Consider the following 24655-nt stretch of genomic DNA (forward strand, 5'->3'; position numbering starts at 1 on the left):
GAAGTACGACGACCGTTGGAGGCGGCGCAGCTGCATGGTGGCTGCGGCGCGTGGGGGCCTGCTATTCACCGGGCTATTCGCCAAGCAAGCTTTCGTGAACGAGGTTTACCCGGGGAGACCGGATAGGCCATACGGGCTGCTCATGGGAGGTGGCGGGAAGCTCTTGGCTGCCCAGATCATCCAGATCCTGGTGATCATTGGGTGGGTTACGGCGACAATGGCACCGCTGTTCTTGGCCCTCCACAAGCTGAAGCTGCTGAGGATTTCGGCCGACGATGAAATGGCCGGAATGGATGTCACCAGGCATGGTGGTTTAGCCTACATCTACCATGACCATGAAGACCACTCCAATCTGCCACAGTTCAAGATGACGAGGATCGAGCCGAGGGAGACTCCGACACCGGAACACTGATCCAGGCATGTTCAAGAATTCAGCATCTACTACAAAGTAACCAATGTTTTCCAAAACGCATTAGGCTGTGAAACATGTCAAGAACTAGTGGTATATGATAACAATATTTGATATGCCTATAATTTGATGTTTTGCTCTGTTTTGACTGGTAGCTAAGTTTCTTTGTGTAACAGAGTCGTATATTGAGTTCTATGTCAAACTTCTATTCTGTAAGATTGTATATATATATATATATTCAGCTTCATTCGTCTAAACAGAAACGATGAATACACAGAACGGTTCGTGAATGAGAACCGTAGTACAGACATATACCAATCATTTCCTCGACTGGGCCACAATGACAATGACAACGACACAACGAATAATAGCAGTGCAAACCATACCAAAGGCTCATAATATGATTCATGTCTGAAATGGGAGAACTGGAACCAAAGAAACCGAACCTTTAAGGGCACTGGCAGTGTCGATCTTCTGGATCCTCACCGGGCCTGGCCTCGTTCTGGATCCTCACCTGTGTAAATGTCAAGCGACCTTAGCATCCGTGTAGAATAATTTTGTACGCAAACTCAGGATCAGAATAACTTGGTCCAAAATCCCAAGAATGGGAACATTGCAATCAAGAGTCTCATGAGCAATGGACTATCGCCCTTTGTTCTCCTACTTATCTTAAACCTCTCGTTGGCTCCTGGCTCTTCATCCTTCTTAATAGGCGTCACACGAGGATCCTTGTCCGCTCTCACTGGATTATCTAGCTCGTCCCACCCTCCAAAATCTTGATGGTTCCTACTCTCCTTTGCAGAATTACTATTGCCCTCGAACCATGACTTGTAATTCCCAGCTTCCTTCCTCTTCTGAGTTCGGGCTTCTTTTTCTTTTCTTGCTCTAGAACGAGCTTGAGATCCAGCGAAAGGCCTCTTCTTCCTCTTAGACTTCGGCCTTGGGGTTCCATCGGCTCTCCCCCACAGCGTGTCAGCAGCTAGAGCAAATGCTGACTGAGCAAGGGGAAGAGCCAACGCCATGACGATAGCATCAGGGCCCGTGCCCATCAGAAACGAGATCACAACTGCTGGAACCATCCATCCAAAGGCTCGAAGTATCTGCACCATAGCTAACTCCCTCATGTCATTGAAGTGCAATAAAAACTATTCGAACTAATATAAGCAGCATTGCATTATGCACTAACAAAGTTCTCCACCAAAAATACTAGTACTATTTTGAAGATAAAACAGATACCAGATCCTACATGATCTCTGCTTCCATGCATCAAAACATCAGAGCAACTAAAAAGTAATTAATCTAATTCTGAAAAAAGAATCTCTACATACAAACCTCATCCGCAACGAAGAAGAGTCAATACAGAACATGAAAAAGATAGCTTTAAACACCAGTTTCGCAGAATCAAGCAAAAATTAACCGAATATCAACTACTTGAAGCTCCAAATTGAGATTAATCCGTCGTTAAGGCTATTAATAAAACAACAAAAAGATTGAAGATTCAAACTCTTCTTTTGTAGACTACTAGCTCAAATATCACACAAGTCCAATGCAATATGATTGAGAATACTTCAGCGGCTACAATGCTAAAGCATCAAAACATCAGAAACTCGATCTAAATAAAATGAAAATACCAGCAATTAACTTCTGAATCTGTCAAGAATTAGTAGAATTATGGATGTGCACTGTCATAATTCTACATTAGTTCAGGTTATAAGCAAGCGAGAAATCGACCTAATGCACTACCTTAAAAATCCAGTCGAATCCAATCGAAGCTTCGAGAATCCCAAAGCCATCTTTTTCTTCATCTCCTGCATCATCATCATCATCGGACCACCAAACCCTCTGCTTCACGGTGTTTCTGAACCCGAATCCATCCTCCTCATCGAACTCGTCCGTCGCATAAGCGTCGCTGAATCTGGACCGTCGATTGGGGTTCGAGTTCACGTCCCTATCCCACCGCGAGCCGCCGCTCCGGCCGCCGGTAAAAAACCGCCACCGACGCGTCTTGTAATTTTTACGGCCGCCGTCAGCTATGAATCTGCGGAAATGATTATGAGAAGCTGGAATTGGGAATTCGCAGAAAATTAGAATCCCTTGAGACCCCATTGAGCATGGGGCAATTGAGTAAGATTTCAGGAAACCGCCATTGTTGGTGCAATCGGTTTAGAATTTAGGAGGTACAATTGGAGCAGCCTGAGGTGCAAACGCTATATGGTTTTAGCTCTTATTCACTAAACTTCTTCGATTTCTGGAAACCGCCATTGTTGGTGCAATTAGATTAGAATCTAGGAGGTACAATCCGAACAGCCTGAGGTCCAAACGCTGTATGATTTAGCTCTTATCCACTTATGAGTTCGTAACTGAAAAGTATGCTCGCCAAACAAAAAAAAAATTGATAGCAACCGTAAAATAAAGGGCAAAGGTGCATATTGACCCTTGAACTTGACACCCCTATAGCCTGCCTTTACCCCCCAGGATCGGTCAAGGCGCGTTGATCTCCCTGAACTCTCGAAACAAGGGTGCAAATAAACCCCTCCGTTAAACGGCGCTCAAACGCCGTTAGCTTTAATTTTATTTTTTTCTTTATTTCAAGCGCCCCCTTCTCTTCTCCCTCATCTCCGGCCAACACAGGCCCTTCTCCGACGAGCAGCGACAAGGCTGCCGCCTTCTCACTCGGACACAGCCGCCCTCGACATACATTCACACTAGGCGGCGACGCAGCGGCGAGATACCACCACCTCCACCTCATCTCTCTCAGATCCGACTCCCTCATCTCTCTCATTCGGGCTCAACGGCAGCCGCCGCCGCCGCCGAACTCTCATCCCCCTCTCACAGATCGACGACAAGGTTTGTGTCAAAAATATGATCTTGGATCGTGACGGCGAGGTTTCGAAGCCGGCGAAACCGGAGCTCTTATCAAACCTTAATTCGAGCCCCAATTCAGCATCCTCGAGCGAAGAAAGCCAAGATATGATCTTGGATCACAACGGCGAGGTTTCGAAGCCAGCAAAACCAGAGCTCCTATCAAACCTTAATTCGAGCCCCAATTCAGCATCCTCGAGCGAAGAAAGCCAAGATATGATATTGGATCGATCACAACGGCGAGGTTTCGAAGCCAGCAAAACCAGAGCTCCTATCAAACCTTAATTCGAGCCCCAATTCAGCATCCTCGAGCGAAGAAAGCCAAGATATGATCTTGGATCACAACGGCGAGGTTTCGAAGCCAGCAAAACCAGAGCTCCTATCAAACCTTAATTCGAGCCCCAATTCAGCATCCTCGAGCGAAGCAAGCCAAGATATGAAGCTCCCTCACAAATTCGAGGAGCTCAATTCGAAAATTCTGAGGAGGAGGAGAAGGATGAGAGATGTCGCGGCTTGGGCGATATCGGGCGGAGGTTTTGCAGACGCGATTTACGAGCATATCGATGTTGAGAGATGCAGTTCTTCTTGCTGCTACGGCCAGCAGCATCTTCCACCCGTGGTGGATCGCCGGAGGAGATGGCCATCGGTCGAGGACGGTGGCTGGTGTGCAGGTGAATTTGCGGGTTGAGGACAGCCATTGCAGGTCTGGAACAGAGGTCTAGACGTTAAGGTGGGGCCCACTTAAAATAATAATTTTTTAAAAAAAACGGCGTTTGAGTGCCGTTTAACGGAAAGGTTTATTTGCACCCTTGTTTCGAGAGTTCAGGGAGATCAACGCGCCTTGACCGATCCTAGGGGGATAAAGGCTATAGGGGTGTCAAGTTCAGGGGCCAATGTGCACATTTGCCCTAAAATAAAAAAAGGTTAATTGTTTTTTAAAATCTATCTATTACTAAAACTAGTAAGACCATCCGTGCGATGCACGGCAAAATCGAAATTAAATAATATATTTAAATAAATAAAAATAAATATTAAATAGAAACAAAATATAATAAATGCAAATATGATTTAAAAATAAAATACTAATTACTCAATAAAACTTCGAATATAAAAACGTAATTTTCAATTATATATAAAGTGCAATGATAATGATAGTTAATAAATTATTTGATAATGAAAAATAATATTACACATTATTATAATAGAGTATTTCACATAATAATAAATAAATAAATATTTTTATACATAAACATAAATAAAAAATTATAAAATTTTAACAAAGAAAAAAGAAAATAAAATATTTTAAATTTTTAATAACCTATTTATTTTAAATTCATTTTTGATAATTTTAATACCATATTATAGATCTTCTGACGAACTTAAACTTAAGATGCACATTGAATATTTTTTATAAATTAAATTTGACAATGTTTTGAAAAGAACTAAAATTGTAAAAAGAAAAGAGAAAAAAAAAATATTAAAAGAATTGATGGAAGAAGAGAGAAAAAAATAGAGAGAGAAAACTCTTCTTTTATATATTACTACTAATTTACTACTCACTCCGTCCCAATATTCAAGTCCCGTATTCCTTTTGGGGCCGTCCCATGTAACAAGTCCCCTTTCCTTTTTTGGCATTAATTAGGGGTTGATTAGTTGATTTAATTAAGTGTTAATACTTTCCACCCCCAATTTCACCCCCACCCCCTATGCTCGCTCTCTCTCTCCTCTCTCTCTCTCTCTCTCTCTCTCTCTAGTCTTCCTCCCACCGGCCGCCGCCCTCTTCCTCCTGCCGCCGCCACCACCAACCTCGCGCCTCCACCGCGACGCCAATCTCCCCCTCTTCTCACCGTCCCCCTAGAAACCCTTAACTCCACCGGCGCCGCCTCCCTCCTTGCCCCTCTCTCTCTCTTCGCCTTTTCTCTCTGAAACAAGGCTCGCCGCCGGCCTTCCTTCCCCTACGACCGCCGCCCGTCTTCCTTCCCCAATTCCAGAGCCGCCTCCGCCACCATCCTCCTGAGCCGCTTCCACCTTCCTCCTGCTCCGCCTCCAACGCCTCCGCCTCCTCGCGCCTCCGCGGGCTCCAACGCCGCCTCTGCCGCCTCCTCCGCTGCCCTCTGCCTCCTTCCACCGCCTGGCACCTCTGGCGCCTCGCGCCTTCACCACCATCTTCCTGCGCCGCCTCCACCATCCTCCTGCTCTCCCAAAACGATTAGGGCTCGCCTCCACCCTTTCAATTATTTTTGTTGTTTTAATTTCAGAAATTGAAAGATTTCCATTTTTTGATTTCTCTGTGGTGGTGTTTTGGTGTTCCGGCTCAGAAATTGAAATTAAGGCCCAGTGTTTTGGTGATTTCCGTTTTTTGATTTCCAATGTTTTGGTGATTTCCGTTTTTTGATTTCAAGGCGCCTCCGTTTTTTGATTTCCGTTCACTGTTCTGGCGGTGGTGCGGTGGTGCACAGGCGGTGGTGCGGCAGGGAGTAATTAAGTGGGAATAAGGGGACTTGATTTAACTCTTAATTTTAGTCTCCTAAATACCCGTGCCCAAAAGAAAGGGGACTTCATTAACGGGACGGAGGGAGTACTATATAGATAGTTGTGAATGCAAAATTTTCGGCCTAAATTCTCTATCTCTTCAAGTTCTCTTTACTGTATTCTCATTATACTTCTTCCAACTTTTTTCTTAATTTGTCTTCTTTTGACACATCCTCAGCTGTCTCTTCGAAAGTCTCTGGGTGTATTCCCAATGTTTATGCAGTTTCCTAGAATTCAAAAATATTACTATTCCTTTCTCTATATATACTCTATAAACAAGGTCATGTTTTCTCATCTTTTGATTGAATCGACATTATTCTTTGACTTCTTGCATTTTTTTTATTTGCACTACAAACTGAGTTTTTTTTTTGTGCTAATATATCAAAGTACCCACTTTCTTATAACAAAAATAAATTTTACCCACTCAAATTAAAACTTAAAATTTTACCCACTTTTTTGTTGAATGGACTAAATTACCCTTCTATATAAATGGCCAAACCCTAATTTCCTTTCATTCTCTCATTTCTCTCTCTCTTCTCTCTCTCTCTCTACCCGCTCTCTCTTCTCTCTCTCTATACACGTCCTCTCTCTTCTCTCTCTTTCTCTCGATCTTTCTCTTCCAAGCGGCGCCGCCGCATGCTCCCACGGCCACCGCCAACTCCGTCCTTCACCGCGCCGCCGCCTCAGCACGGCCACCGCCAACTCACCAAACCCGATCTTGACAGGCTCACCGGCAAATCCTCTCTCTTCTCCACCTCCAAGAGGCCGCAGCTCAAAATTTCGGTCTACTCCGGCCGATTGATCGCGGATGCCATGAAACTCGGAGCTACTGATCTCAAACTCGAATTCTTCCCTACCGGATTCGCGCTGCAGTCGGAGGTGCTCGGATTTGAAACCTTCCTCCGATTATCTGTAAGTGGGTGCAAAATTGATGGAAACGTCAATTGCTCGATGCTCAAATCACTCAGCTTGGACAACGTGAAACGTGAGGATATGATTAGAATCATAACTTCCTGCTGCAATTCCATCGATGAACTATCACTTTCAAATTCTCGCATGATTAATTACATAATTGAATTGAGATGGCATAATCTACACGAGTTTCATAGACTTAAGCGATTGTATCTTGAGAGGGCGTAATAAATTTTCTGCATAAGCTTTGCTTTGATTGAATACTAAGTATATTGGATCACAGATTGAAGAAATTGATGAAAATCGCGCAATTTTGTACAAATGTTCTTGAATTCACAACTGAATTATCGGCGTTGGTTGTGAATTCACAATTGAAATAGTGTTGATTGTGAATTCAAGTTTTATTGGTTGTGAATTCACAACTTGAAAAAATGTTGGTTGTGAATTCAAGTTTTATCGGTTGTGAATTCACAACTTGAAATAGTGTGGGTTGTGAATTCACGCGAATTCACAACTAACACTATTTATAGTTGTGAATTCAAACTTTAAAACTTGAATTCACAACAAATACTTGTTATTCAGTTGTGAATTCGAGTTTTAAAGCTTGAATTCACAACCAAAATTTATTTTGGTTGTGAATTCACGGACTGTGAATTCGTGGGTATTTGTAAAAATTTTATATATAAGGGTAAAATGGTAAATGTGGGTATTTTTTTAAGTTTTTATATTAGTGGGTAAAATTTATTTTTACTATATAAAAGTGGCTATTTTCAAAATCCACTCTTTTTTTTTTCACGTTTCAGCCATTATTTGAAGTGTATTTCTTACTATGTATGATTTATTTTATGTTTTTGTGTTATGCTTTTCCTGCATTGTGAAACCTTTGAGTTGGCTTTGTTTTGGTATATGATTAATGCAACTATGCAAGAACTTTTTGGGCGAGTGACATATTTTTAAATTTTATAATTTTGAGTAATTTATTTTAAACTTTTTAATATCCTCTCCATCCCACAAATCTTGACACGTTTTTCTTTTTGGGCCTTTCCACGAATCTTGACACATTTCCAAATAAGATAATAATTAATAATTATTACATTCTATCTCCTACTTTATCACTTTTATATTTTATTAACTACACACTTAAAATACTAATCTACAATTCATTAATTCACATGCCAAAACCAAACGTGTCAAGATTCGTGGGATGGAGGGAGTATATGTATATTATTTTTTATAATCTATATATATTATATTTATAAAAGCTCAACCACTTACATAAAATAGTAAGTTATATTTTCCCGCCAAAATAATCTTACTATTTTTAGAAAGGGGTTATGGCCAAAAAATACATAAACTTTGAAAAAAGTTGCAATTTTCACCTCAACTTTCAATTGAGCCTCAAAATACATGAATTTATATTTTTGTTGCAATTTTCGCCTAAGTTTGACTTTCAACAAAATTAGAGCTTAATTGACGGTCGGAAATTCACCTGATGTTGATCTAACTTCTAATGATAATGAGTATTTAGAAGTTCGGAGGTCTAAGAAGACAAAAATGAATATATTTGACTTGATTTCAATTGTCAATTAAGCTCTAATTTCGTTGAAAGTCAAACTTATGTGAAAATTACAACAAAAATATAAGTTCATGTATTTTAGAGCTTAATTGAAAGTTGAGGTGAAAATTGCAACTTTTTTCAAAGTTCGTGTATTTTTTGGCCATAACCCCTTTTAGAAATAATTATTTGTTTTTATTTTTTTTTGTTTGTAATTATTTTCGCCTACTTAAGATTATATGAAATAGTTTTGTTATAATTTTTCATATTGGCCCAATTAAAGTATTAGTGAATTTTTTAACATTTAAATACTTATATTTGTTAATCATACATATAAATGTAAATAAACTATTCAATAAATATTTATAATATTATTAAAATATTTATATTGGTAACATCTATGATTAAAATAGACTTTAAGATATTTATTTATTTATTCTTTCTTGAATATTTAATCAATATATGTAAAATATTTGAAATTTAAGATTAATCAACCATTATAATTCTGTATCAATTAAATCCCAATAAATTAATTATAACATAATCATAACTTTATAATATATTGTATTAGTAATTTTTAATCTCTTAAAGATTTTATAGGTAATAGTTATATTATATATATAATTTCTTTTTCAATAAAATATGTAATAACATATTTTTGTATAAAATGATCACACATGTTCATTGTTGGAATATAAGCTTGCGGGCGTTACAATGAAACAGAAAGCAGGAGATGAGATTACAAAGTAAAAACTGTATTGAAATTACAAAGTAACGAAACCAGGAAAAGCAGCCGAGTCGAGGAGGGTCCTCTCTCCGCAAGACGAGATACGCCCCGGTAGTGCTCTCGGTTTGGCGTGTCGTCCCCAAAGATGAAACGGCTTCGTCTCGTAGGCAGCAGCACCGCAGACCAACGAGCTCCGACGAACTGGAATGAAGGGAGAACAGAACTTAACGATGATGCAGAATGCAGCAGAGTTTCAGTATGTGGTTTGCTTGTTGATGTGTATATGATGCATGGAGGCTGTCCTATTTATAGGCACAGACCACATCAATAGGGGGAGCCTGCGGGTTTAATTCCATTGATGGAATTCAAATAGTGTCGGGAGTTACAGGCAGTAACAGCAGGGCTGTTTGAATTTGCCATGACTCCTCCGACAGTAGCAGTTACGTGGGAGACCAAGGGTTCTCCCGGGCCAAGCCCTAGCAGGCTTCGTGTGCGTGCGCGTAGGCCCAACTGAGTTGGGCCTAAGAGCCGGTGTGGGCCTAGGGTAAGCCCAAAGGCCAGCCCAAAGATCACCCAAAGACCAATTGCCAAGATCCAAGTGCACGGCCGCGCGTCGGGTGACGGGACCGAGCGCCAGGCGCCGGGGCTGGGCGGGCGGCGGCGCGCGCGTGTGGGCTTTACAACCCGTCACGTGTGCACACAGCTTTATTACATGCTGTAATGTAATAGCTTTTATACTGTAATAAATGTTATCCACATTCCAATGTGGGATAAGCATTAAATAAGCCACAACTCCATGTTTCAAGTACCCAACTTTAAATAATTATTTATCACTCACCGGAAATCGGTTTTGAGTAAATAAATATACTACGATCATCTACTCGGAACGTAGATCGATCATGTCCCATTTAATTCTGCTAAATTAAATGTTTTCGGTACTCGAAAAATTATCAAATATTGGTTACTCAAAACCAATTTCCAACAATCCCCCACATGAGTGAAAATAGCCAAATGCAAATGTAGACACAAGCTCTGTTCTCAAGTGACCTTAGTGCATTAGAATAGGTGGTTTGCGGCCTTGAACCATCCTTAGTTAATACTATCGGATATACTGGTAAATCGGTAGAACTTGATGTCTTTGAACCATTTCTCCTTCGTGTATACCTAGACAACAGTATTAACACACTAACGCCTCAACCTCATTTCGTTCTCACGTTTTTGTCCTTTGCAGGCCTTGGACAACTCTTTGGATTCATAAGTGTTAGGTCGATGTGGCCCCCACATCTCACTTATATAGGTGATTCTTTCCCGAGTATCCTGCTATACTCAACCTCCCCGAGGTGTTTAAGAATCATTAAAAGTCAAAGACTTAACCTTACCACTAAGCAGGTTTCAACACTCAGTTGCTCTCTAGGGAATGCAAGTAGTTGAGTGTTCTACTTGGAATCTTACAGCTTAGTTCTCCCATTGAACCACGTTCTTGGGATCTCCAGTCATCATGGTTGGGTTACCACTATAATCATCCTTATTTTGTGGATTTTACACTCATTCCTTCTAGCAATTTATACATTTGATCTCGATTCAAAGCTTTAGTGAGCGGATCGGCCAAATTATCTATTGACTTTATGTAGTCAATTGAAATAACTCCACTTTCGATCAAATGTCTTACGGTATTATGTCGTCGACGTATGTGTCGAGACTTACCGTTATACAATCCACTTTTCGCCCTTCCAATAGCTGCTTGGTTGTCGCAGTTTATCATGACAGGCGGCACGGGTTTCGACCAACATGGAATGTCATCCAAAAAGTTTCGTAGCCACTCGGCTTCTTCACCTGCTTTGTCTAAAGCGATGAATTCTGATTCCATGGTGGATCTAGCAATACATGTCTGTTTTGTAGATCTCCACGAGATTGCTCCTCCCCCTATAGTGAACACGTAACCACTCGTTGACAACGAGTCTTTCGCGTCGGATATCCAGTTAGCATCACAGTACCCTTCAAGTACCGGGAGGTATCTCGTGTAGTGTATTCCAAAATTTAGAGTATACTTTAAGTATCTCAAGATTCTCTCAAGTGCTTTCCAATGTTCTCTACTTGGATTACTTGTATAACGACTCAATTTGTTCACTGGGCATGCAAGATCAGGTCGAGTGTAATTTGTAATATACATAAGGCACCCAATGATCCTTGCATATTCTTCCTGTGCGACAGGTTCACCCATGTTTTTCTTCATGTGGACGTTGAGTTCCAATGGAATTTTTACAGGCGATTTGTCAAACGCATTAAACCTTTTGAGCACTTTCTCAATGTAATGAGATTGTGTCAAAATTATTCCATCTGTGGTCCTGAGAATTTTTATTCCAATGATCACGTCAGCTAACCCCATGTCTTTCATGTCAAAATTCCTTTTTAACATGTTCTTTGTATCAACAATGATACGATTGTTGCTTCCCATAATCAACATATCGTCTACATAGAGACACACCATAACATACCCATTACTAGTGCTCTTGATGTAGACACATTTGTCACATTCGTTGATTTTGAAGCTATTTGACAACATGACATTGTCAAATTTCAAGTGCCATTGCAGTGGCGCTTGTTTTAGTCTATAAAGAGACTTTACTAGTTTGCATATATTTTTCTCTTGTCCAGGTACTACAAACCCTTCAGGTTGCTCCATATAGACTTCTTCTTCTAGATCACCGTTTAAGAACGCAGTTTTAACGTCCATTTGATAAATCTCAAGATTGTGCAGAGCAGCAATCGCGAGAAGCACTCGAATAGATGTAATCCTCGTCACTGGTGAATAGGTATCGAAAAAATCATACCCCTCACGCTGCTTAAATCCTTTAACGACTAAGCGCGCTTTATACTTGTCTATTGATCCATCAGCTTTATATTTCCTTTTTAGGATCCATTTACATCCTAAGGGTTTACAACCTTCAGGTAAATCAACCAACACCCAAGTGTGATTTTGCATGATTGAATCAATTTCACTCTGGACTGCTTCTCTCCAGAGTAGTCCGTCTTGTCTAGAGAACGCCACTTTGATAGATGAAGGTTCTTCATCTAGCATGAAGGCGATATATTCTGGACCAAAGTCCTTGACTATCCTGCCTCGTTTACTACGTCTTGGTTCTGACACTTCAAGGTCAGAGCCTGATCGCTTTCGCGATTCAGGCACTGTCTCAACAGGGTCAGAACTAGTAGCTTCTTCTCTAGTATTGTTGCTTGTACTAGCTTCTTCTTTTCCCTTGTCTTTACAAGAAAAGATATTTTCAAAGTAGACAGCGTTATTTGATTCCATTGTCATTCCTACAGTCATTGTTGGAATGTCTGACTTGTGAACCAAAAAACGATGTGCATTGCTGTTTAGTGAGATACAATCAATTGTTTTAGGACCGATTGTGACTTGTTTGGGTGGAGGCACTTGCACCTTGGCTAAACACCCCCACACTTTAAGGTATTTGTATGAGGGCTTTCTGCCTTTCCACAACTCATAGGGAGTGACGTCCCTTCCCTTGAGTGGTATTTTATTGAGGATATAGTTGGCTGATAGAACAGCCTCCCCCACATGTTCTGGGGTAACCCAGAACTAATCAACATGACATTCATCATCTCCTTAAGAGTTCGATTCTTGCGTTCAGCAACACCATTAGATTGAGGTGAATATGGAGCAGTTGTTTGATGTATTATACCACTAGCGTTGCATAATTTCTCAAACGGAGCAACATATTCTCCTCCTCTATCACTTCGAACCATCTTAATTCAACTACCAAGTTGATTCTCGGCTTCTGTTTTGAAGTTCTTGAAAGCTTCAATAGCCTCATCTTTACTTCTTAGAAGATAAAGATAACAATACCTTGTGCAGTCATCAATGAAAGTGATAAAGTACTTTTTACCACCTCGAGTTTGCACAAACTTTAGATCGTACACGTCGGTGTGGATTAGTTCTAAAGGTTTAGTGCTCCTTTCAACAGAATGAAAAGGAGACTTTGTCATTTTTGCTTCAACACAAACTTGACATTTGTTTTGAGTGTTAAATTCGTTTATCTTTACTAAATCCATATTTACCAATCTTTTTATAGCATTTAGATTAACATGTCCTAATCTACAATGCCATAAATCACAACACTCAACCAAGTAAGAGGAAGTAGTAGCATTTTCATTGATAGGTTTGCCAATTACACGCTTGACAGGCTGAACATTAAGCTTGAAAAGCTCATTGGTGAGAAAACCCCTACCAAGGTACTTTCCAAACTTGGTTACAACAACTTTCTCGGATTCAAACACTAGTCTAAAGCCCTTATTAACTAGTATGGATCCCGAGATGAGATTCTTGCGGATGTCCGGGACATGCAGGACATCCTTCAAGGTTATCTCCGTGCCGGATGAAAGCTTGAGCACTACATCACCCATCCCGGCAACTTCCGACGACGCTTGGTTACCCATGATTAGCTTCCTCCCTTCAACAGCTTTGTAGGTAGAGAAGCGCCTCTTGTCGGAGCACACGTGCACGGTTGCGCCCGTGTCAATGAACCAAGCACCTTGGTTTTCAACAAGGTTTACCTCCTCGGTGATAACCGCTGCTAAGTCATCCCCATTCCATTCGTCGAAGTCCTTTTCGACGAAGTTGGCATCTTGCTTCGCCTTCTTCTTCTTGGGCTTGCGACAGTCTTTCGCCAAGTGGCCCGGTTTGCCACAGTTGTAGCAATCCACTTCGAACTTGCGAGCAGGAGCTTTGCCTTTGCCTTTGCCTTTGCTTTTGTCCTTGGGATTAGGACGCCCACGTTTGTTGGAGTTGGATGGGCCACCACGCTCCAACAAGTTAGCTTTGGCCTCAACTTGGCCCTTCCCCTTGCCATCGAGCCTCCTTTTCTCGCATTCGTTGCGAAGCCTCACGATCAAGTCCTCAAACGTCATCCCCTTTCGTTTATGTTTGAGGTAGGTCTTGAAGTCCTTCCAACTTGGAGACAACTTGTCAATCACCGCCACCACGGTGAATGAGTCGGAGACCACATGTCCCTCGGCGAGTACATCGTGCAAGATAAGTTGGAACTCTTGCACTTGGTCGATGACGGGTCTCGAGTCCACCATCTTGTACTCCATGTACCTGGTTACACAAGTATTCTTAGTGCTAGCATCATTTAGCTTATACTTTTTGTCTAGTGCCTCCCACAACACTTTGGAGGTCTTTACATCAATATACACTTTGTATAAACTATCCTCTAGACCACCTGGAAGGAAATTTTTACAAAGGAAATCGCCATTATGCCAAGCATCATAGGCTGCACGAATGGTGAAGCTCGTCTCGTTCTCTGCCGGTGTGGGCGGCTCGTTGTCGATCAAGTATCCCGCATACCCCAACATCGTGAGGTAGAAGAACATCTTTTGACGCCAACTCTTGTAGTCGGAGCCACAGAACTTTGGTGGCTTGTCGGCGGTTGCGTTCGCCCTTGGGGGTTGTGTTGGCACCGACCCCGCCATGTGACCATAGCTCATCATGTTGGTCCCGAATGCCCTTACGTTTTGTCCAAACATGGACCCCATGGAACCGCTCGAAGTGGAACCAAACGTTGACCCAAACAGAGTTTGGCCAACCGTTCCTTGCACGGAACTATCTCCTCAAAGCGTTGTTTGGTTAGCACCTAACATGAAAGGAAGTGGTGTTGAACCACCAAAAGGACCACCACTAAAGGTGGAGGCAGCAGCGGCAGAGGTGACGGGTGCCACGGTTGACGCGGCCGCGGCGGAGGCGGCGGCAGAAGCAGCGGCAACAGCGTTGGCAGCCTCGGTGGAGTTCGCAGGACCGGTCGACATCTCCAGCAAAGGTATTTAGGTTTCGAAAATGTTAAGTTCAATTACAAGTTCAAAAACTCCCACTTTGCAAGCTTATCTCGTCTTGCGATTGTTGGAATATAAGCTTGCGGGCGTTACAATGAAACAGAAAGCAGGAGATGAGATTACAAAGTAAAAACTGTATTGAAATTACAAAGTAACGAAACCAGGAAAAGCAGCCGAGTCGAGGAGGGTCCTCTCTCCGCAAGACGAGATACGCCCCGGTAGTGCTCTCGGTTTGGCGTGTCGTCCCCAAAGATGAAACGGCTTCGTCTCGTAGGCAGCAGCACCGCAGACCAACGAGCTCCGGCGAACTGGAATGAAGGGAGAACAGAACTTAACGATGATGCAGAATGCAACAGAGTTTCAGTATGTGGTTTGCTTGTTGATGTGTATATGATGCATGGAGGCTGTCCTATTTATAGGCACAGACCACATCAATAGGGGAAGCCTGCGGGTTTAATTCCATTGATGGAATTCAAATAGTGTCGGGAGTTACAGGCAGTAGCAGTAGGGCTATTTGAATTTTCCATGACTCCTCCGACAGCAGCAGTTACGTGGGAAGCTTTCTGGGAGACCAAGGGTCTTCCCGGGCCAAGCCCTAGCAGGCTTCGTGTGCGTGCGCGTAGGCCCAACTCCTAAGAGCCGGTGTAGGCCTAGGGTAAGCCCAAAGGCCAACCCAAAGACCACCCAAAGACCAATTGCCAAGATCCAAGTCCACGGCCGCGCGTCGGGTGACTGGACCGAGCGCCGGGCGTCAGGGCCGGGCGGGCGGCGGCTGCGCGCGCGTGTGGGCTTTACAACCCGTCACGTATGCACACAGTTTTATTACATGCTGTAATGTAATATCTTTTATACTGTAATAAATGTTATCAACATTCCAATGTGGGATAATCATTAAATCTTATTTAATGCTTATCTTTTCCCACAACTTCATTTTTCAAGTACCCAACTTTAAATAATTATTTATCACTCACCGGAAATCGGTTTTGAGTAAATAAATATACTACGATCATCTACTCGGAACGTAGATCGATCATGTCCCATTTAATTCTGCTAAATTAAATGTTTTCGGTACTCGAAAAATTATCAAATATTGGTTACTCACAACCAATTTCCAACATTCAGTAAATATAAATAAAATATTTAGTAAATATATGTATTACAGATTTAACAACAACGTTGGGTTGGATAGAGTAGGATTCGCGGGGAAAATGGTATTTAAGAGACAAAGGGAGAATTATGTGTACGAGGTTGGGATGAGTAGAGTAGGATTAGCGGGGTCAAGGGTATTTTGGACCGAAATTGTAAAAATTGACCATAATTTGTACTCCCTCCATCCCACGAAACATGACAAGTTTCATTTTTGATTTGTCCCACAAAGCTTGACATGTTTCTAAAAATGGCAAAAATTTATTCTCCTTTTTACTTTTTCACCTACTACACTTGACACACAAAGTATCAATTTCTTAATTCACGTGCCGAAAAGAACTAGGTCATACTTCATGGGACGTGGGGAGTATTTTTCAGATGAGTGGTCGAAAATTGAGTTCTATTCCTCAATATGGCTATATGAGTGTATATTTTCTAATAATAAACATCTAAACATTTTAAATTATAATTGTTTAAACAAAATAACTCATAATATTAATATTATATGCAATCAAATTAGTTCATTAAAAGTAATTTGTCACTCACGTACACAAACATAAAAGATTAAATTTTCACCTTTAAATTTTTAAGGACATTATAGAGTAACATCTCTCAATCAAGACAAGTGATTTACTATATTTGTTATCAACTTTATAATTTTTCAGTAGAAAATAAGAATTAAGATGTGAGCAGGATTAAAAAATTTAGAATACAATTAAATTCTTTATTACAATAACTTATGAAGATTATGAACCGTGAAAGCAAGAAAGTGAAAATGTCAATTCAAAATAATTTAATTGTCATTAATTATTATAACAATCATTTACTTTCTTAAAAATAATCTTAAACTTTTATGGAGTATTATCTTATGTCATTTTTCTCATTCAATTTATTTCATTAAGAAAATAATTCATTTTGGTGTTAAATTCATCTAAAAAAAATTATAAATTCACACAAAAAGAGTATAAATTTTGGTGTGCTTAGAACAATCATCCAACTTCTTCTCATCTCTATTGTCCCCGTCTGCGTTGATAAAATATACTCTATTCATCTCAATAAAATAAACTTATTTTCTTAATGAATAAAATTTATTCATTAAAATATCTAGAAACTCTTTTTGCTAATATGCATAAAAAATAAATTTTAGAAAATCTCTTTTGCTTAGTAGAAACCTTAAATAATAAATATATGGATATTTTGGTGGATATTTTAACTAGCTGATAATGATCGTTGATAAAATATATTGTTAGTTGAGATATTGGTCATTGATTTGATACACATACAACTATATAAGTCATCTTTATTTAAACAATTATAGTATTAGTGAGATATATCTTATGAGCAAAACTAGTTTTCTTATAGCAATAATACATACCATCATCTAACTAGTTTTCTTATATTAAAGTAACGACTAAATATTCTGCACACCAACAACGTATAAAATCATTTGTATATTACAAATTTCTCCCTACTTGACTGTCATCATTTCCTAATAATATCAAACAAACCTATATGCTTATTGTTTATTTTACAAGAAAACAAAACTACGCCCAAAACTTTTTGCTCAAGAAATGAATAAGAAACAAGCATGATTTCCAACAATAGTAACACATAAAACAGGCATTTGAAGTTTATACCGAGTAACGAACATTAACACAGCTGGAACATGCTTATTTAAAAATTTGATAAAACTCAACGAATAAATGACAACAGAACACGAAATGTACATCATATAAAGAAATAGTAGATAGGATTACTGATGATTTCACAAAGGCACGCAAGAAATACACGTCCTGCGCGGTATAATCGCGGAATGTGTCGAGCTTGAAATTTCCAGCAGCCAAACTGATCATAAATGGAGTGTACAGAGCTTCAGTCTGCTCCTTTTTGAACTTGTTCCACAACTTCTTTCCTAAACTGTCCTCTATATCCGCCGCCGGCAACTTCCCGTTCTGGACGATGCCATCGGAACTTCTTAAAGATTTTTAAGAAATTAAAAATTACTAATACAATATATTATAGTGTTATGATTATGTTATAATTAATTTATTGGATTTAATTGATACAGAATTATAATGGTTGATTAATCTTAAATTTCAAATATTTTACATATATTGATTAAATATTCAAGAAAGAATAAATAAATAAATATCTTAAAGTCTATTTTAATCATAGATGTTACCAATATAAATATTTTAATAGTATTATAAATATTTATTGAATAGTTTATTTACATTTATCTATATGACTAACAAATATAAGTATTTAAATGATAAAAAAATTCACTAATACTTAAATTGGGGCAATATGAAAAATTATAACAAAAATATTTCATATAATCTTAAGTAGGCTAAAATAATAACAAACAAACAAAATAAAAACAAATAATTATTTCTAAAAATGGTAAGATTATTTTGACAGAAAAATATAACTTACTCTTTATGCAAGTGGTTGAGCTTTTATATAAAAAAATAAAATAAATAAAAAATTAGATAGCAACCCTATATAAAATCCAAAAGATAACGATTTCTTATCATTTGTAACTGTTTAACTAACTTCGGGATAGTGGGCCCAGCTGTAACTGCAAAACTAACTTGGGCTAAATGGGCTGAATATAAACGGGCTTTTCTGGCAGATTTTTATAAATAGTAAAGCCCATTATGCCTTAGTTTCATCCGCCCATTTTAAGATAGCCAGTAAAGTTGAAATTTGGAGTAACTTTAGCAACTCTCCTCCACCTTTCTCTCTCCTCCGCTCTCCGCCACCACCACCTCCTCCTCCTCCTGCTGCCGTCTCCGGCAGACGCAGAAAGCCAGGTAAAACTCCTTCTAGAGGATTAAACTCTAGAAGAAGAAGGAAATCATTTGAAAACTTGATGCAGAAACTGATAAGTTCCATCAAAACCCTATCATCGCTACAATCGCTCAATTTTCCCTCAAATCTCTCGTCCACATCTTGTCGCTCTTTTCCTTTCCCGGCGCTCGTTCCACGCCTCCGATCTCGCAAATTCTCATCGACCCCTGGTGATTTTAGGACAATTCCGATGGCATCGTCGGGAACGGGGAAGTTGCCGGCGGCGGAGGAGATAGAAGACAGTTTAGGAAAGAAGTTCTGGAACAAGTTCAAAAAGGAGCGGACTGAAGCTCTGTACACTCCATTTATGATCAGTTTGGCTGCTGGAAATCTCAAGCTCGACACATTCCGCGATTATATCGCGCAGGACGCGTATTTCCTGCGTGCCTTTGTGAAAGCGTTAGGAATCCTAACTATTATTTCTTTATATGATGTACATTTTGTGTTCTGTTGTCTTTTATTCGATGAGTTTTATCAAATTTTTAAATAAGCACGTTCCAGCTGTGTGTTAATGTTTGTTACTTGGTATAAACTTCAAATGCCTGTTTTATGTGTTACGATTGTTGGAAATCATGCTTGTTTCTTATTCATTTCTTGAGGAAAAAGTTTTGGCTTAGTTTTGTTTTCTTGATGATTAACAATAAGTCTGTCCCTTAAAACAAACAACCATAAGCGTACAGGTTTCTTTGATATTATTATTATTAGGAAATGAGGACTGTCAAGTAGGGAGAGATTTGTAATATGGTTGATATTATTATTATTATTAGGAAATGAGGACTGTCAAGTAGGGAGAGATTTGTAATATGGTTGATGTGCAGAATATTTAGTCGTTACTTTAGTTGTTATTCTTGTTTAGAGGAATATTTCATTCTTTGGAGGGAAAAAATGGTGATTGATAGATTCTTTTAGCTTTCTTTCAAAAGATATAATGTTCCGTTTCTTTATTATTTTATTTTAATTTTTGCATCACAGGTTGTTAGAAGGTTTTGAACTTAATATGGATATTCTCTGTTTGCTATAAGAAAACCAGTTCAGTGAAGATGATGCCATGTAATACTGATGAAAGCAAATTATGAAGACATTAACTTCAGAACATGCATGTGAAACCTATTTTAGAGGAATTTATTATAATATTTATAATAAATTCTAACTGTAATGTGATATAATTTCTAACTGTAAGGGGTCCAAGAAATATGGCTAACAATTTTATCATCATCTCTTCTCAGCCCACATTGTTTTGTCAGCCTATCAGCTTGCTTATTGGTAGTCTAGAAAATTCATTATTGTAATTTTTCTGCAAATTGTATCTGATGATTTTTGGTTGTCAAATGCTAATGTAATAATTAACAGGTTATCTAATCACATTCCCATGTCTAGGATAATATTTGGTGTTGATTTTGTCTGATAATTTTCTTTTCTTACTTTTCTCCTCATGTTTACTTTGATTTATTGCATTTGCTAGATAAACATGTCCTCATGCTCAAGTTGGTATTCATGTGGCTGAACAGCATCCTAACCCAAAACTAAGACACAATGATATTTCTAATATTATTATTGAAAGGCTCTAGAAACAAAGATATAAATCCCGGGAGAGCCATATGCAACCTTGGAGAGCAATCATCACATGTAGCATTACCTAGCGCTTGTAATATAACTTGTTATCTAGGTAGAGCATTTTAATAGATGTAGACATAGATTTCAGAGATTCAGTGTGGGTTACTCTTATGTAGTCTGTTGTTGTGGCATTGATATAAAGGTACAAGGTTTTTTCATTGACGGAAGAATTATGCATCAGGTATGAAATGGCTGAGGAATGTGCTGATGATGACGATGCAAAAGTTGGGATCAATGTACTGCGAAAAAGTGTTATTAAAGAACTGAAAATGCATGATTCATCTGGTGATGTAAGTATCAATAACACTGTGCAGCTGCATTCTTTGCTTTAAAGTTTTTTGTTTCTTGTTTGGAATGCTATATTTTCAATTAACATGTTGCAACTACAGATGTGATACCCTTGTCTTTATTTGTAAAATAGACCTTCTGAAAGAATGGGTAAATCTTTGTGCGTCTTTTTTCTGTTAGATCTTGGTGAAAAAGATCAGTAGAAACTTTTTGAGTATAAAATCATCAAGATACTGGATATGTCTTAATGGCGTCAAGGATTTAGTATTGTTGACTCATTTTCATCCTCTGGAATCTTCACTATTTATGTATCAGATCAGCAGCACATTGCTTATTATGCTATTTATTCCTATATATGGTGGATCCTTATCTTTCATTAAGAAAAGTAGAATAAAGAAGATTAGTCATGTGATTGGCTCTTTAGTTAACTAGGTCATACACTGTCTTGCCCCTTGTCGTTGTTGGGTGAAATGCTAGATACTCAGAAACCTGACACAATAGCTTGTGGAATGTTTTATTTGCTAAGTTTAAAGAATCTAATCCAGCTGTTTTTCTTCTAATTAGACATTAGGTGCATCTTCATTCTGTAACTGTTTCCCTAACTGTTCTCCACATTGGCCTATGCAGATATGGGGTTTTGATTTGCCCAAAGACATTACTCCAAATGCTGCAACTGTTAAGTATACAGATTTTTTGTTGGCAACAGCCTCAGGAAAGGTTGACGGAATAAAAGCTCCTGGTAAACTGGCTACTCCTTTTGAGAAAACAAAGTTGGCAGCTTATACTATCGGTGCCATGACTCCTTGTATGAGGCTTTATGCCTTTCTGGGTAAGGAGTTGCAGGCACTTGTTACTCCCGATGAAGGTGTTCATCCGTACCAAAAGTGGATAGACAATTATTCCTCTGATGCTTTTCAGGTTTGTTAGCAATACCAGCTTTGCATTTAACTAAAGCAACACATATACTATGTCTCAGCAATTAAACCCCCCCCCCCCTCCCCGCTTTTCCTGTTTTAGACTGCAGCTGTGCAAACAGAGGACCTCTTGGAAATGTTGAGTGTGTCTTTGACTGGGGAAGAGCTTGATATAATTGGAAAGCTTTATCTTCAAGCTATGAAGCTCGAAATTGAGTTCTTTCTTGCCCAGCCACTTGCGCAGAAAATTGTTGTTCCTCTATCAAAAGAGCACAATCCAGCAGAAAATTGTCTCATGTTATTTTCAGATTTCGATTTGACATGCACTGTTGTGGACTCATCAGCAATTTTGGCGGAAATAGCAATTATAACAGCTCCAAAATCAGATCAAAATAAATCTGAAAATCAACTTGCTCGGATGTCCTCAGTAGATTTGAGAAAAACGTGGGGAGAACTTTCCAAGCAGTACACTGAAGAGTATGAACAGTGCATTGAAAGCATATTGCATTCTGATAAAGGTGAGTGTTATTATGGTTCTCTCATGATAATAAATGTGGTTAATCGTCTAGACCTGCAAATTAATTTGGAGTGTGGATGATAAATTTTTGTAATCGATTGTGCTTTGCAGAGGAAAAGTTCAATTATCAAGGGCTACGTACAGCACTTGAGCGCCTTTCAGATTTTGAGAAAAAAGCAAATTTGAGGGTGATTGAGTCTGGGGTATTGAAGGGTCTCAATGTTGACGACATTAAACGGGCAGGAGAACGACTCATCCTTCAAGATGGCTGTACCAATTTTTTCCAGAATGCTGTTAGGAATGAAAACTTAACCAAAAACATCAATATCCTTTCCTATTGCTGGTGTGGTGATCTGATCAGGTCTGCTTTTTCCTCAGGTAAGCTTTTATGAACTTTGGCTTAAATAACTTGTGTTGAGTGATTGAGTTATTGATCTGGCTATCACATTATGAAACATGTATATTGCATCCTTAAGTATTTATGCGTATTAAAGTGAATTTGTAAAACTTAAGCGTCGTCCTTACCTTTAGTTTAGGAATGTTCAACTTCTGATCGTGGGATATGATTTAAGAGACCTTGAGTTTCAATTATGGTTTTACTTTCTTAAGTTCCTGTTTTGTGCTTATGGTCTTGTGTGAAAACTGAATTTGTACATGCTCGTAGCCTCGTACTTGAAGTGCTTTGTATTGTTTTGCATTGTCTAAGATTAGGATTGGGCATTACAAAGGTCTGCGTTTTCTTATTTTTCTTTGAGGGTCGAGGTATATTCTGGTGCACTAATTTGGTCTAACCTCATTCAGGTGGCTTAGAAGCTGTTACCATACATGCAAACGAGTTTGTCTATGAAAACTCATTATCCACAGGCGAGATTGTTAAGAAGGTTGAGTCCCCCATCGACAAAGTTCAAGCGTTTACCAAAATCTTGCAGAACTGCTGCAATGATAAGAAGATCCTGACGGTCTATATTGGAGATTCAGTGGGCGACTTGCTTTGCTTGCTTGAGGCAGACGTGGGAATCGTGATAGGTTCAAGTGCAAGCCTCAGAAGAGTGGGGAGTCACTTTGGTGTTTCTTTTGTTCCCCTTTTCCCATCTCTGGTCGCAAAACAAAAACAAGTGACAGATGAAAGCATGTCTGGTTGGAAGGGTCTTTCTGGAGTTCTTTACACAGTATCAAGCTGGGCAGAGATTCACTCTTTCGTACTGGGGTTGTAGAAGCTCTTGCTCTCGTATACGCGGCATCTAATGTTTTCGAGAGATGTCTATATAGGATATATACATACAAGCTTGGTGGCTGTTTTTGTTGCGGGCCACGCATATCATCAGCTTTGTTGCTCCCTTTGTTTTTACTACAGGGTCTTCAGCTCAACAATCTGTTCTCGCTTTCTTAGGTATCCATTCTAAACTGTAAATGCAATTCTTTTGGCTGGAGTTTTGCTTAAAAGCTTTCCCCCTCTTTACATTTTTCGTATCCGAAGCTTGATTTTCGCCTATCTCTGCCCATCAAGCCTTTGGTGTTTGTTGTTAGTATTGCAACATTCAAATGTAGTAGACATATATGTTTCACCATTTGTACCCTGTTGCTATTCAAGTTTTGCATTGAATGGCATTTTGGAGTATTATCAGTTCTATGGTAAATTTTGTAGTTTTATGGTCATTTTATCTTTCTATGATTGTGTTGGATTATCATCGAATCATCAATTGTCGACTTTCGTCTTTACAATTTAGGGTTTAGGGTTTATATAGTTTGTTGTTGGCCATTCGATTGCACGTACGGGTGCCCCCTTCACCAGGGCCGGCCCTGAGGGCGGGCGGGCATGAGCGACGGCCCAGGGCCCCAAAAAATTGAGGGCCCAATTTTTTAATATATCTCATTAATTATAGTCTTTATGTATACTAAAAATATTAGATAACATAATTTATTGTCAAAAATTCAAAGTTCAATTTAAAATCAATTTCAAATTAATTTGATGATAATTTTGTAACATAATTTTAAGGGCCCAAAATTTTAAATATATCTCATTAATTATAGACTTTATATATACTAAAAAAAAATATTAGGCAATATAACTTATTGTCAAATTTATATTATATTAAAACTTCAAAGTTCAAATCGAAATATAAAATTATGCTGACAATTTAAATTTAAAATTGTTGAAAACGTATTTGAGATCGTCAATGTCCCTAGAGAGATTGAATGATTTGACAATATCTATATACATATATAAAAGCTCAATCACTTTCAAAAATAGTAAGTTAGTTTTCCTACCAAAAATCACCTTACTATTTTTAAAAATAATTTTTTCTTTCTATATTTTTTATCAATCTACTCTAGATAATAATAATAATAATAATAATAATAATAATAATAATAATAATAATAATAATAATAATACAAAAACATACTAAAAATTTAATAAATGTAAATAATATTAGAAATTCTATTTTTAAGTTATATATATATATATATATATATATAT

The 24655-nt window shown here is 38.8% G+C and overlaps 2 protein-coding genes across 3 annotated transcripts; one reads left to right on the forward strand and one right to left on the reverse strand.

Annotated features, from left to right (window-relative positions):
- LOC131002976 (uncharacterized) lies at positions 1-2780 on the reverse strand. Of its 2 annotated transcripts, XR_009094491.1 has the most exons (3): positions 2153-2745; positions 856-1509; positions 1-438 (listed from the first exon to the last, which is right to left on the reverse strand). XR_009094491.1 is itself a non-coding variant. In XM_057929455.1 (2 exons), exons 1-2 carry the CDS (start codon positions 2513-2515, stop codon positions 985-987), a joined length of 888 nt encoding a protein of 295 aa, XP_057785438.1. In that variant the 5' UTR covers positions 2516-2780; the 3' UTR covers positions 595-984. The 2 variants fall into 2 exon arrangements, 1 of the variants encoding a protein (XP_057785438.1); XM_057929455.1 differs by lacking the exon at positions 1-438 and having other exon boundaries at positions 595-1509; positions 2153-2780.
- A 15888-nt stretch (positions 2781-18668) lies between these two features.
- On the forward strand, positions 18669-23832 carry LOC131002978 (bifunctional TH2 protein, mitochondrial-like). Its single transcript, XM_057929456.1, has 6 exons — positions 18669-19242; positions 20639-20747; positions 21373-21663; positions 21763-22177; positions 22288-22554; positions 22978-23832. The coding sequence occupies exons 1-6, from the start codon at positions 18866-18868 to the stop codon at positions 23388-23390; spliced, it is 1872 nt and encodes a 623-aa protein (XP_057785439.1). The 5' UTR covers positions 18669-18865; the 3' UTR covers positions 23391-23832.
- Positions 23833-24655: the final 823 nt, after the last annotated feature.

The sequence above is a fragment of the Salvia miltiorrhiza genome, unplaced genomic scaffold, assembly GCF_028751815.1.
Source record: "Salvia miltiorrhiza cultivar Shanhuang (shh) unplaced genomic scaffold, IMPLAD_Smil_shh fragScaff_scaffold_43:::fragment_1, whole genome shotgun sequence".
Taxonomy (NCBI): Eukaryota; Viridiplantae; Streptophyta; class Magnoliopsida; order Lamiales; family Lamiaceae; genus Salvia; species Salvia miltiorrhiza.

Bases quoted from the DNA above. Each gene is read 5' to 3' on its own strand.
- LOC131002978 (XM_057929456.1), top strand. From the start codon at position 18,866: ATGCAGAAACTGATAAGTTCCATCAAAACCCTATCATCGCTACAATCG. The intron at 20,748-21,372 runs GTAAGTATCAAT...TGGCCTATGCAG, and splicing joins TGCATGATTCATCTGGTGAT to ATATGGGGTTTTGATTTGCC. The intron at 21,664-21,762 runs GTTTGTTAGCAA...TTCCTGTTTTAG, and splicing joins ATTCCTCTGATGCTTTTCAG to ACTGCAGCTGTGCAAACAGA.
- LOC131002976 (XM_057929455.1), bottom strand. From the start codon at position 2,515: ATGGGGTCTCAAGGGATTCTAATTTTCTGCGAATTCCCAATTCCAGCT. The intron at 1,510-2,152 runs GTAGTGCATTAG...GCTATGGTGCAG, and splicing joins GATTCGACTGGATTTTTAAG to ATACTTCGAGCCTTTGGATG.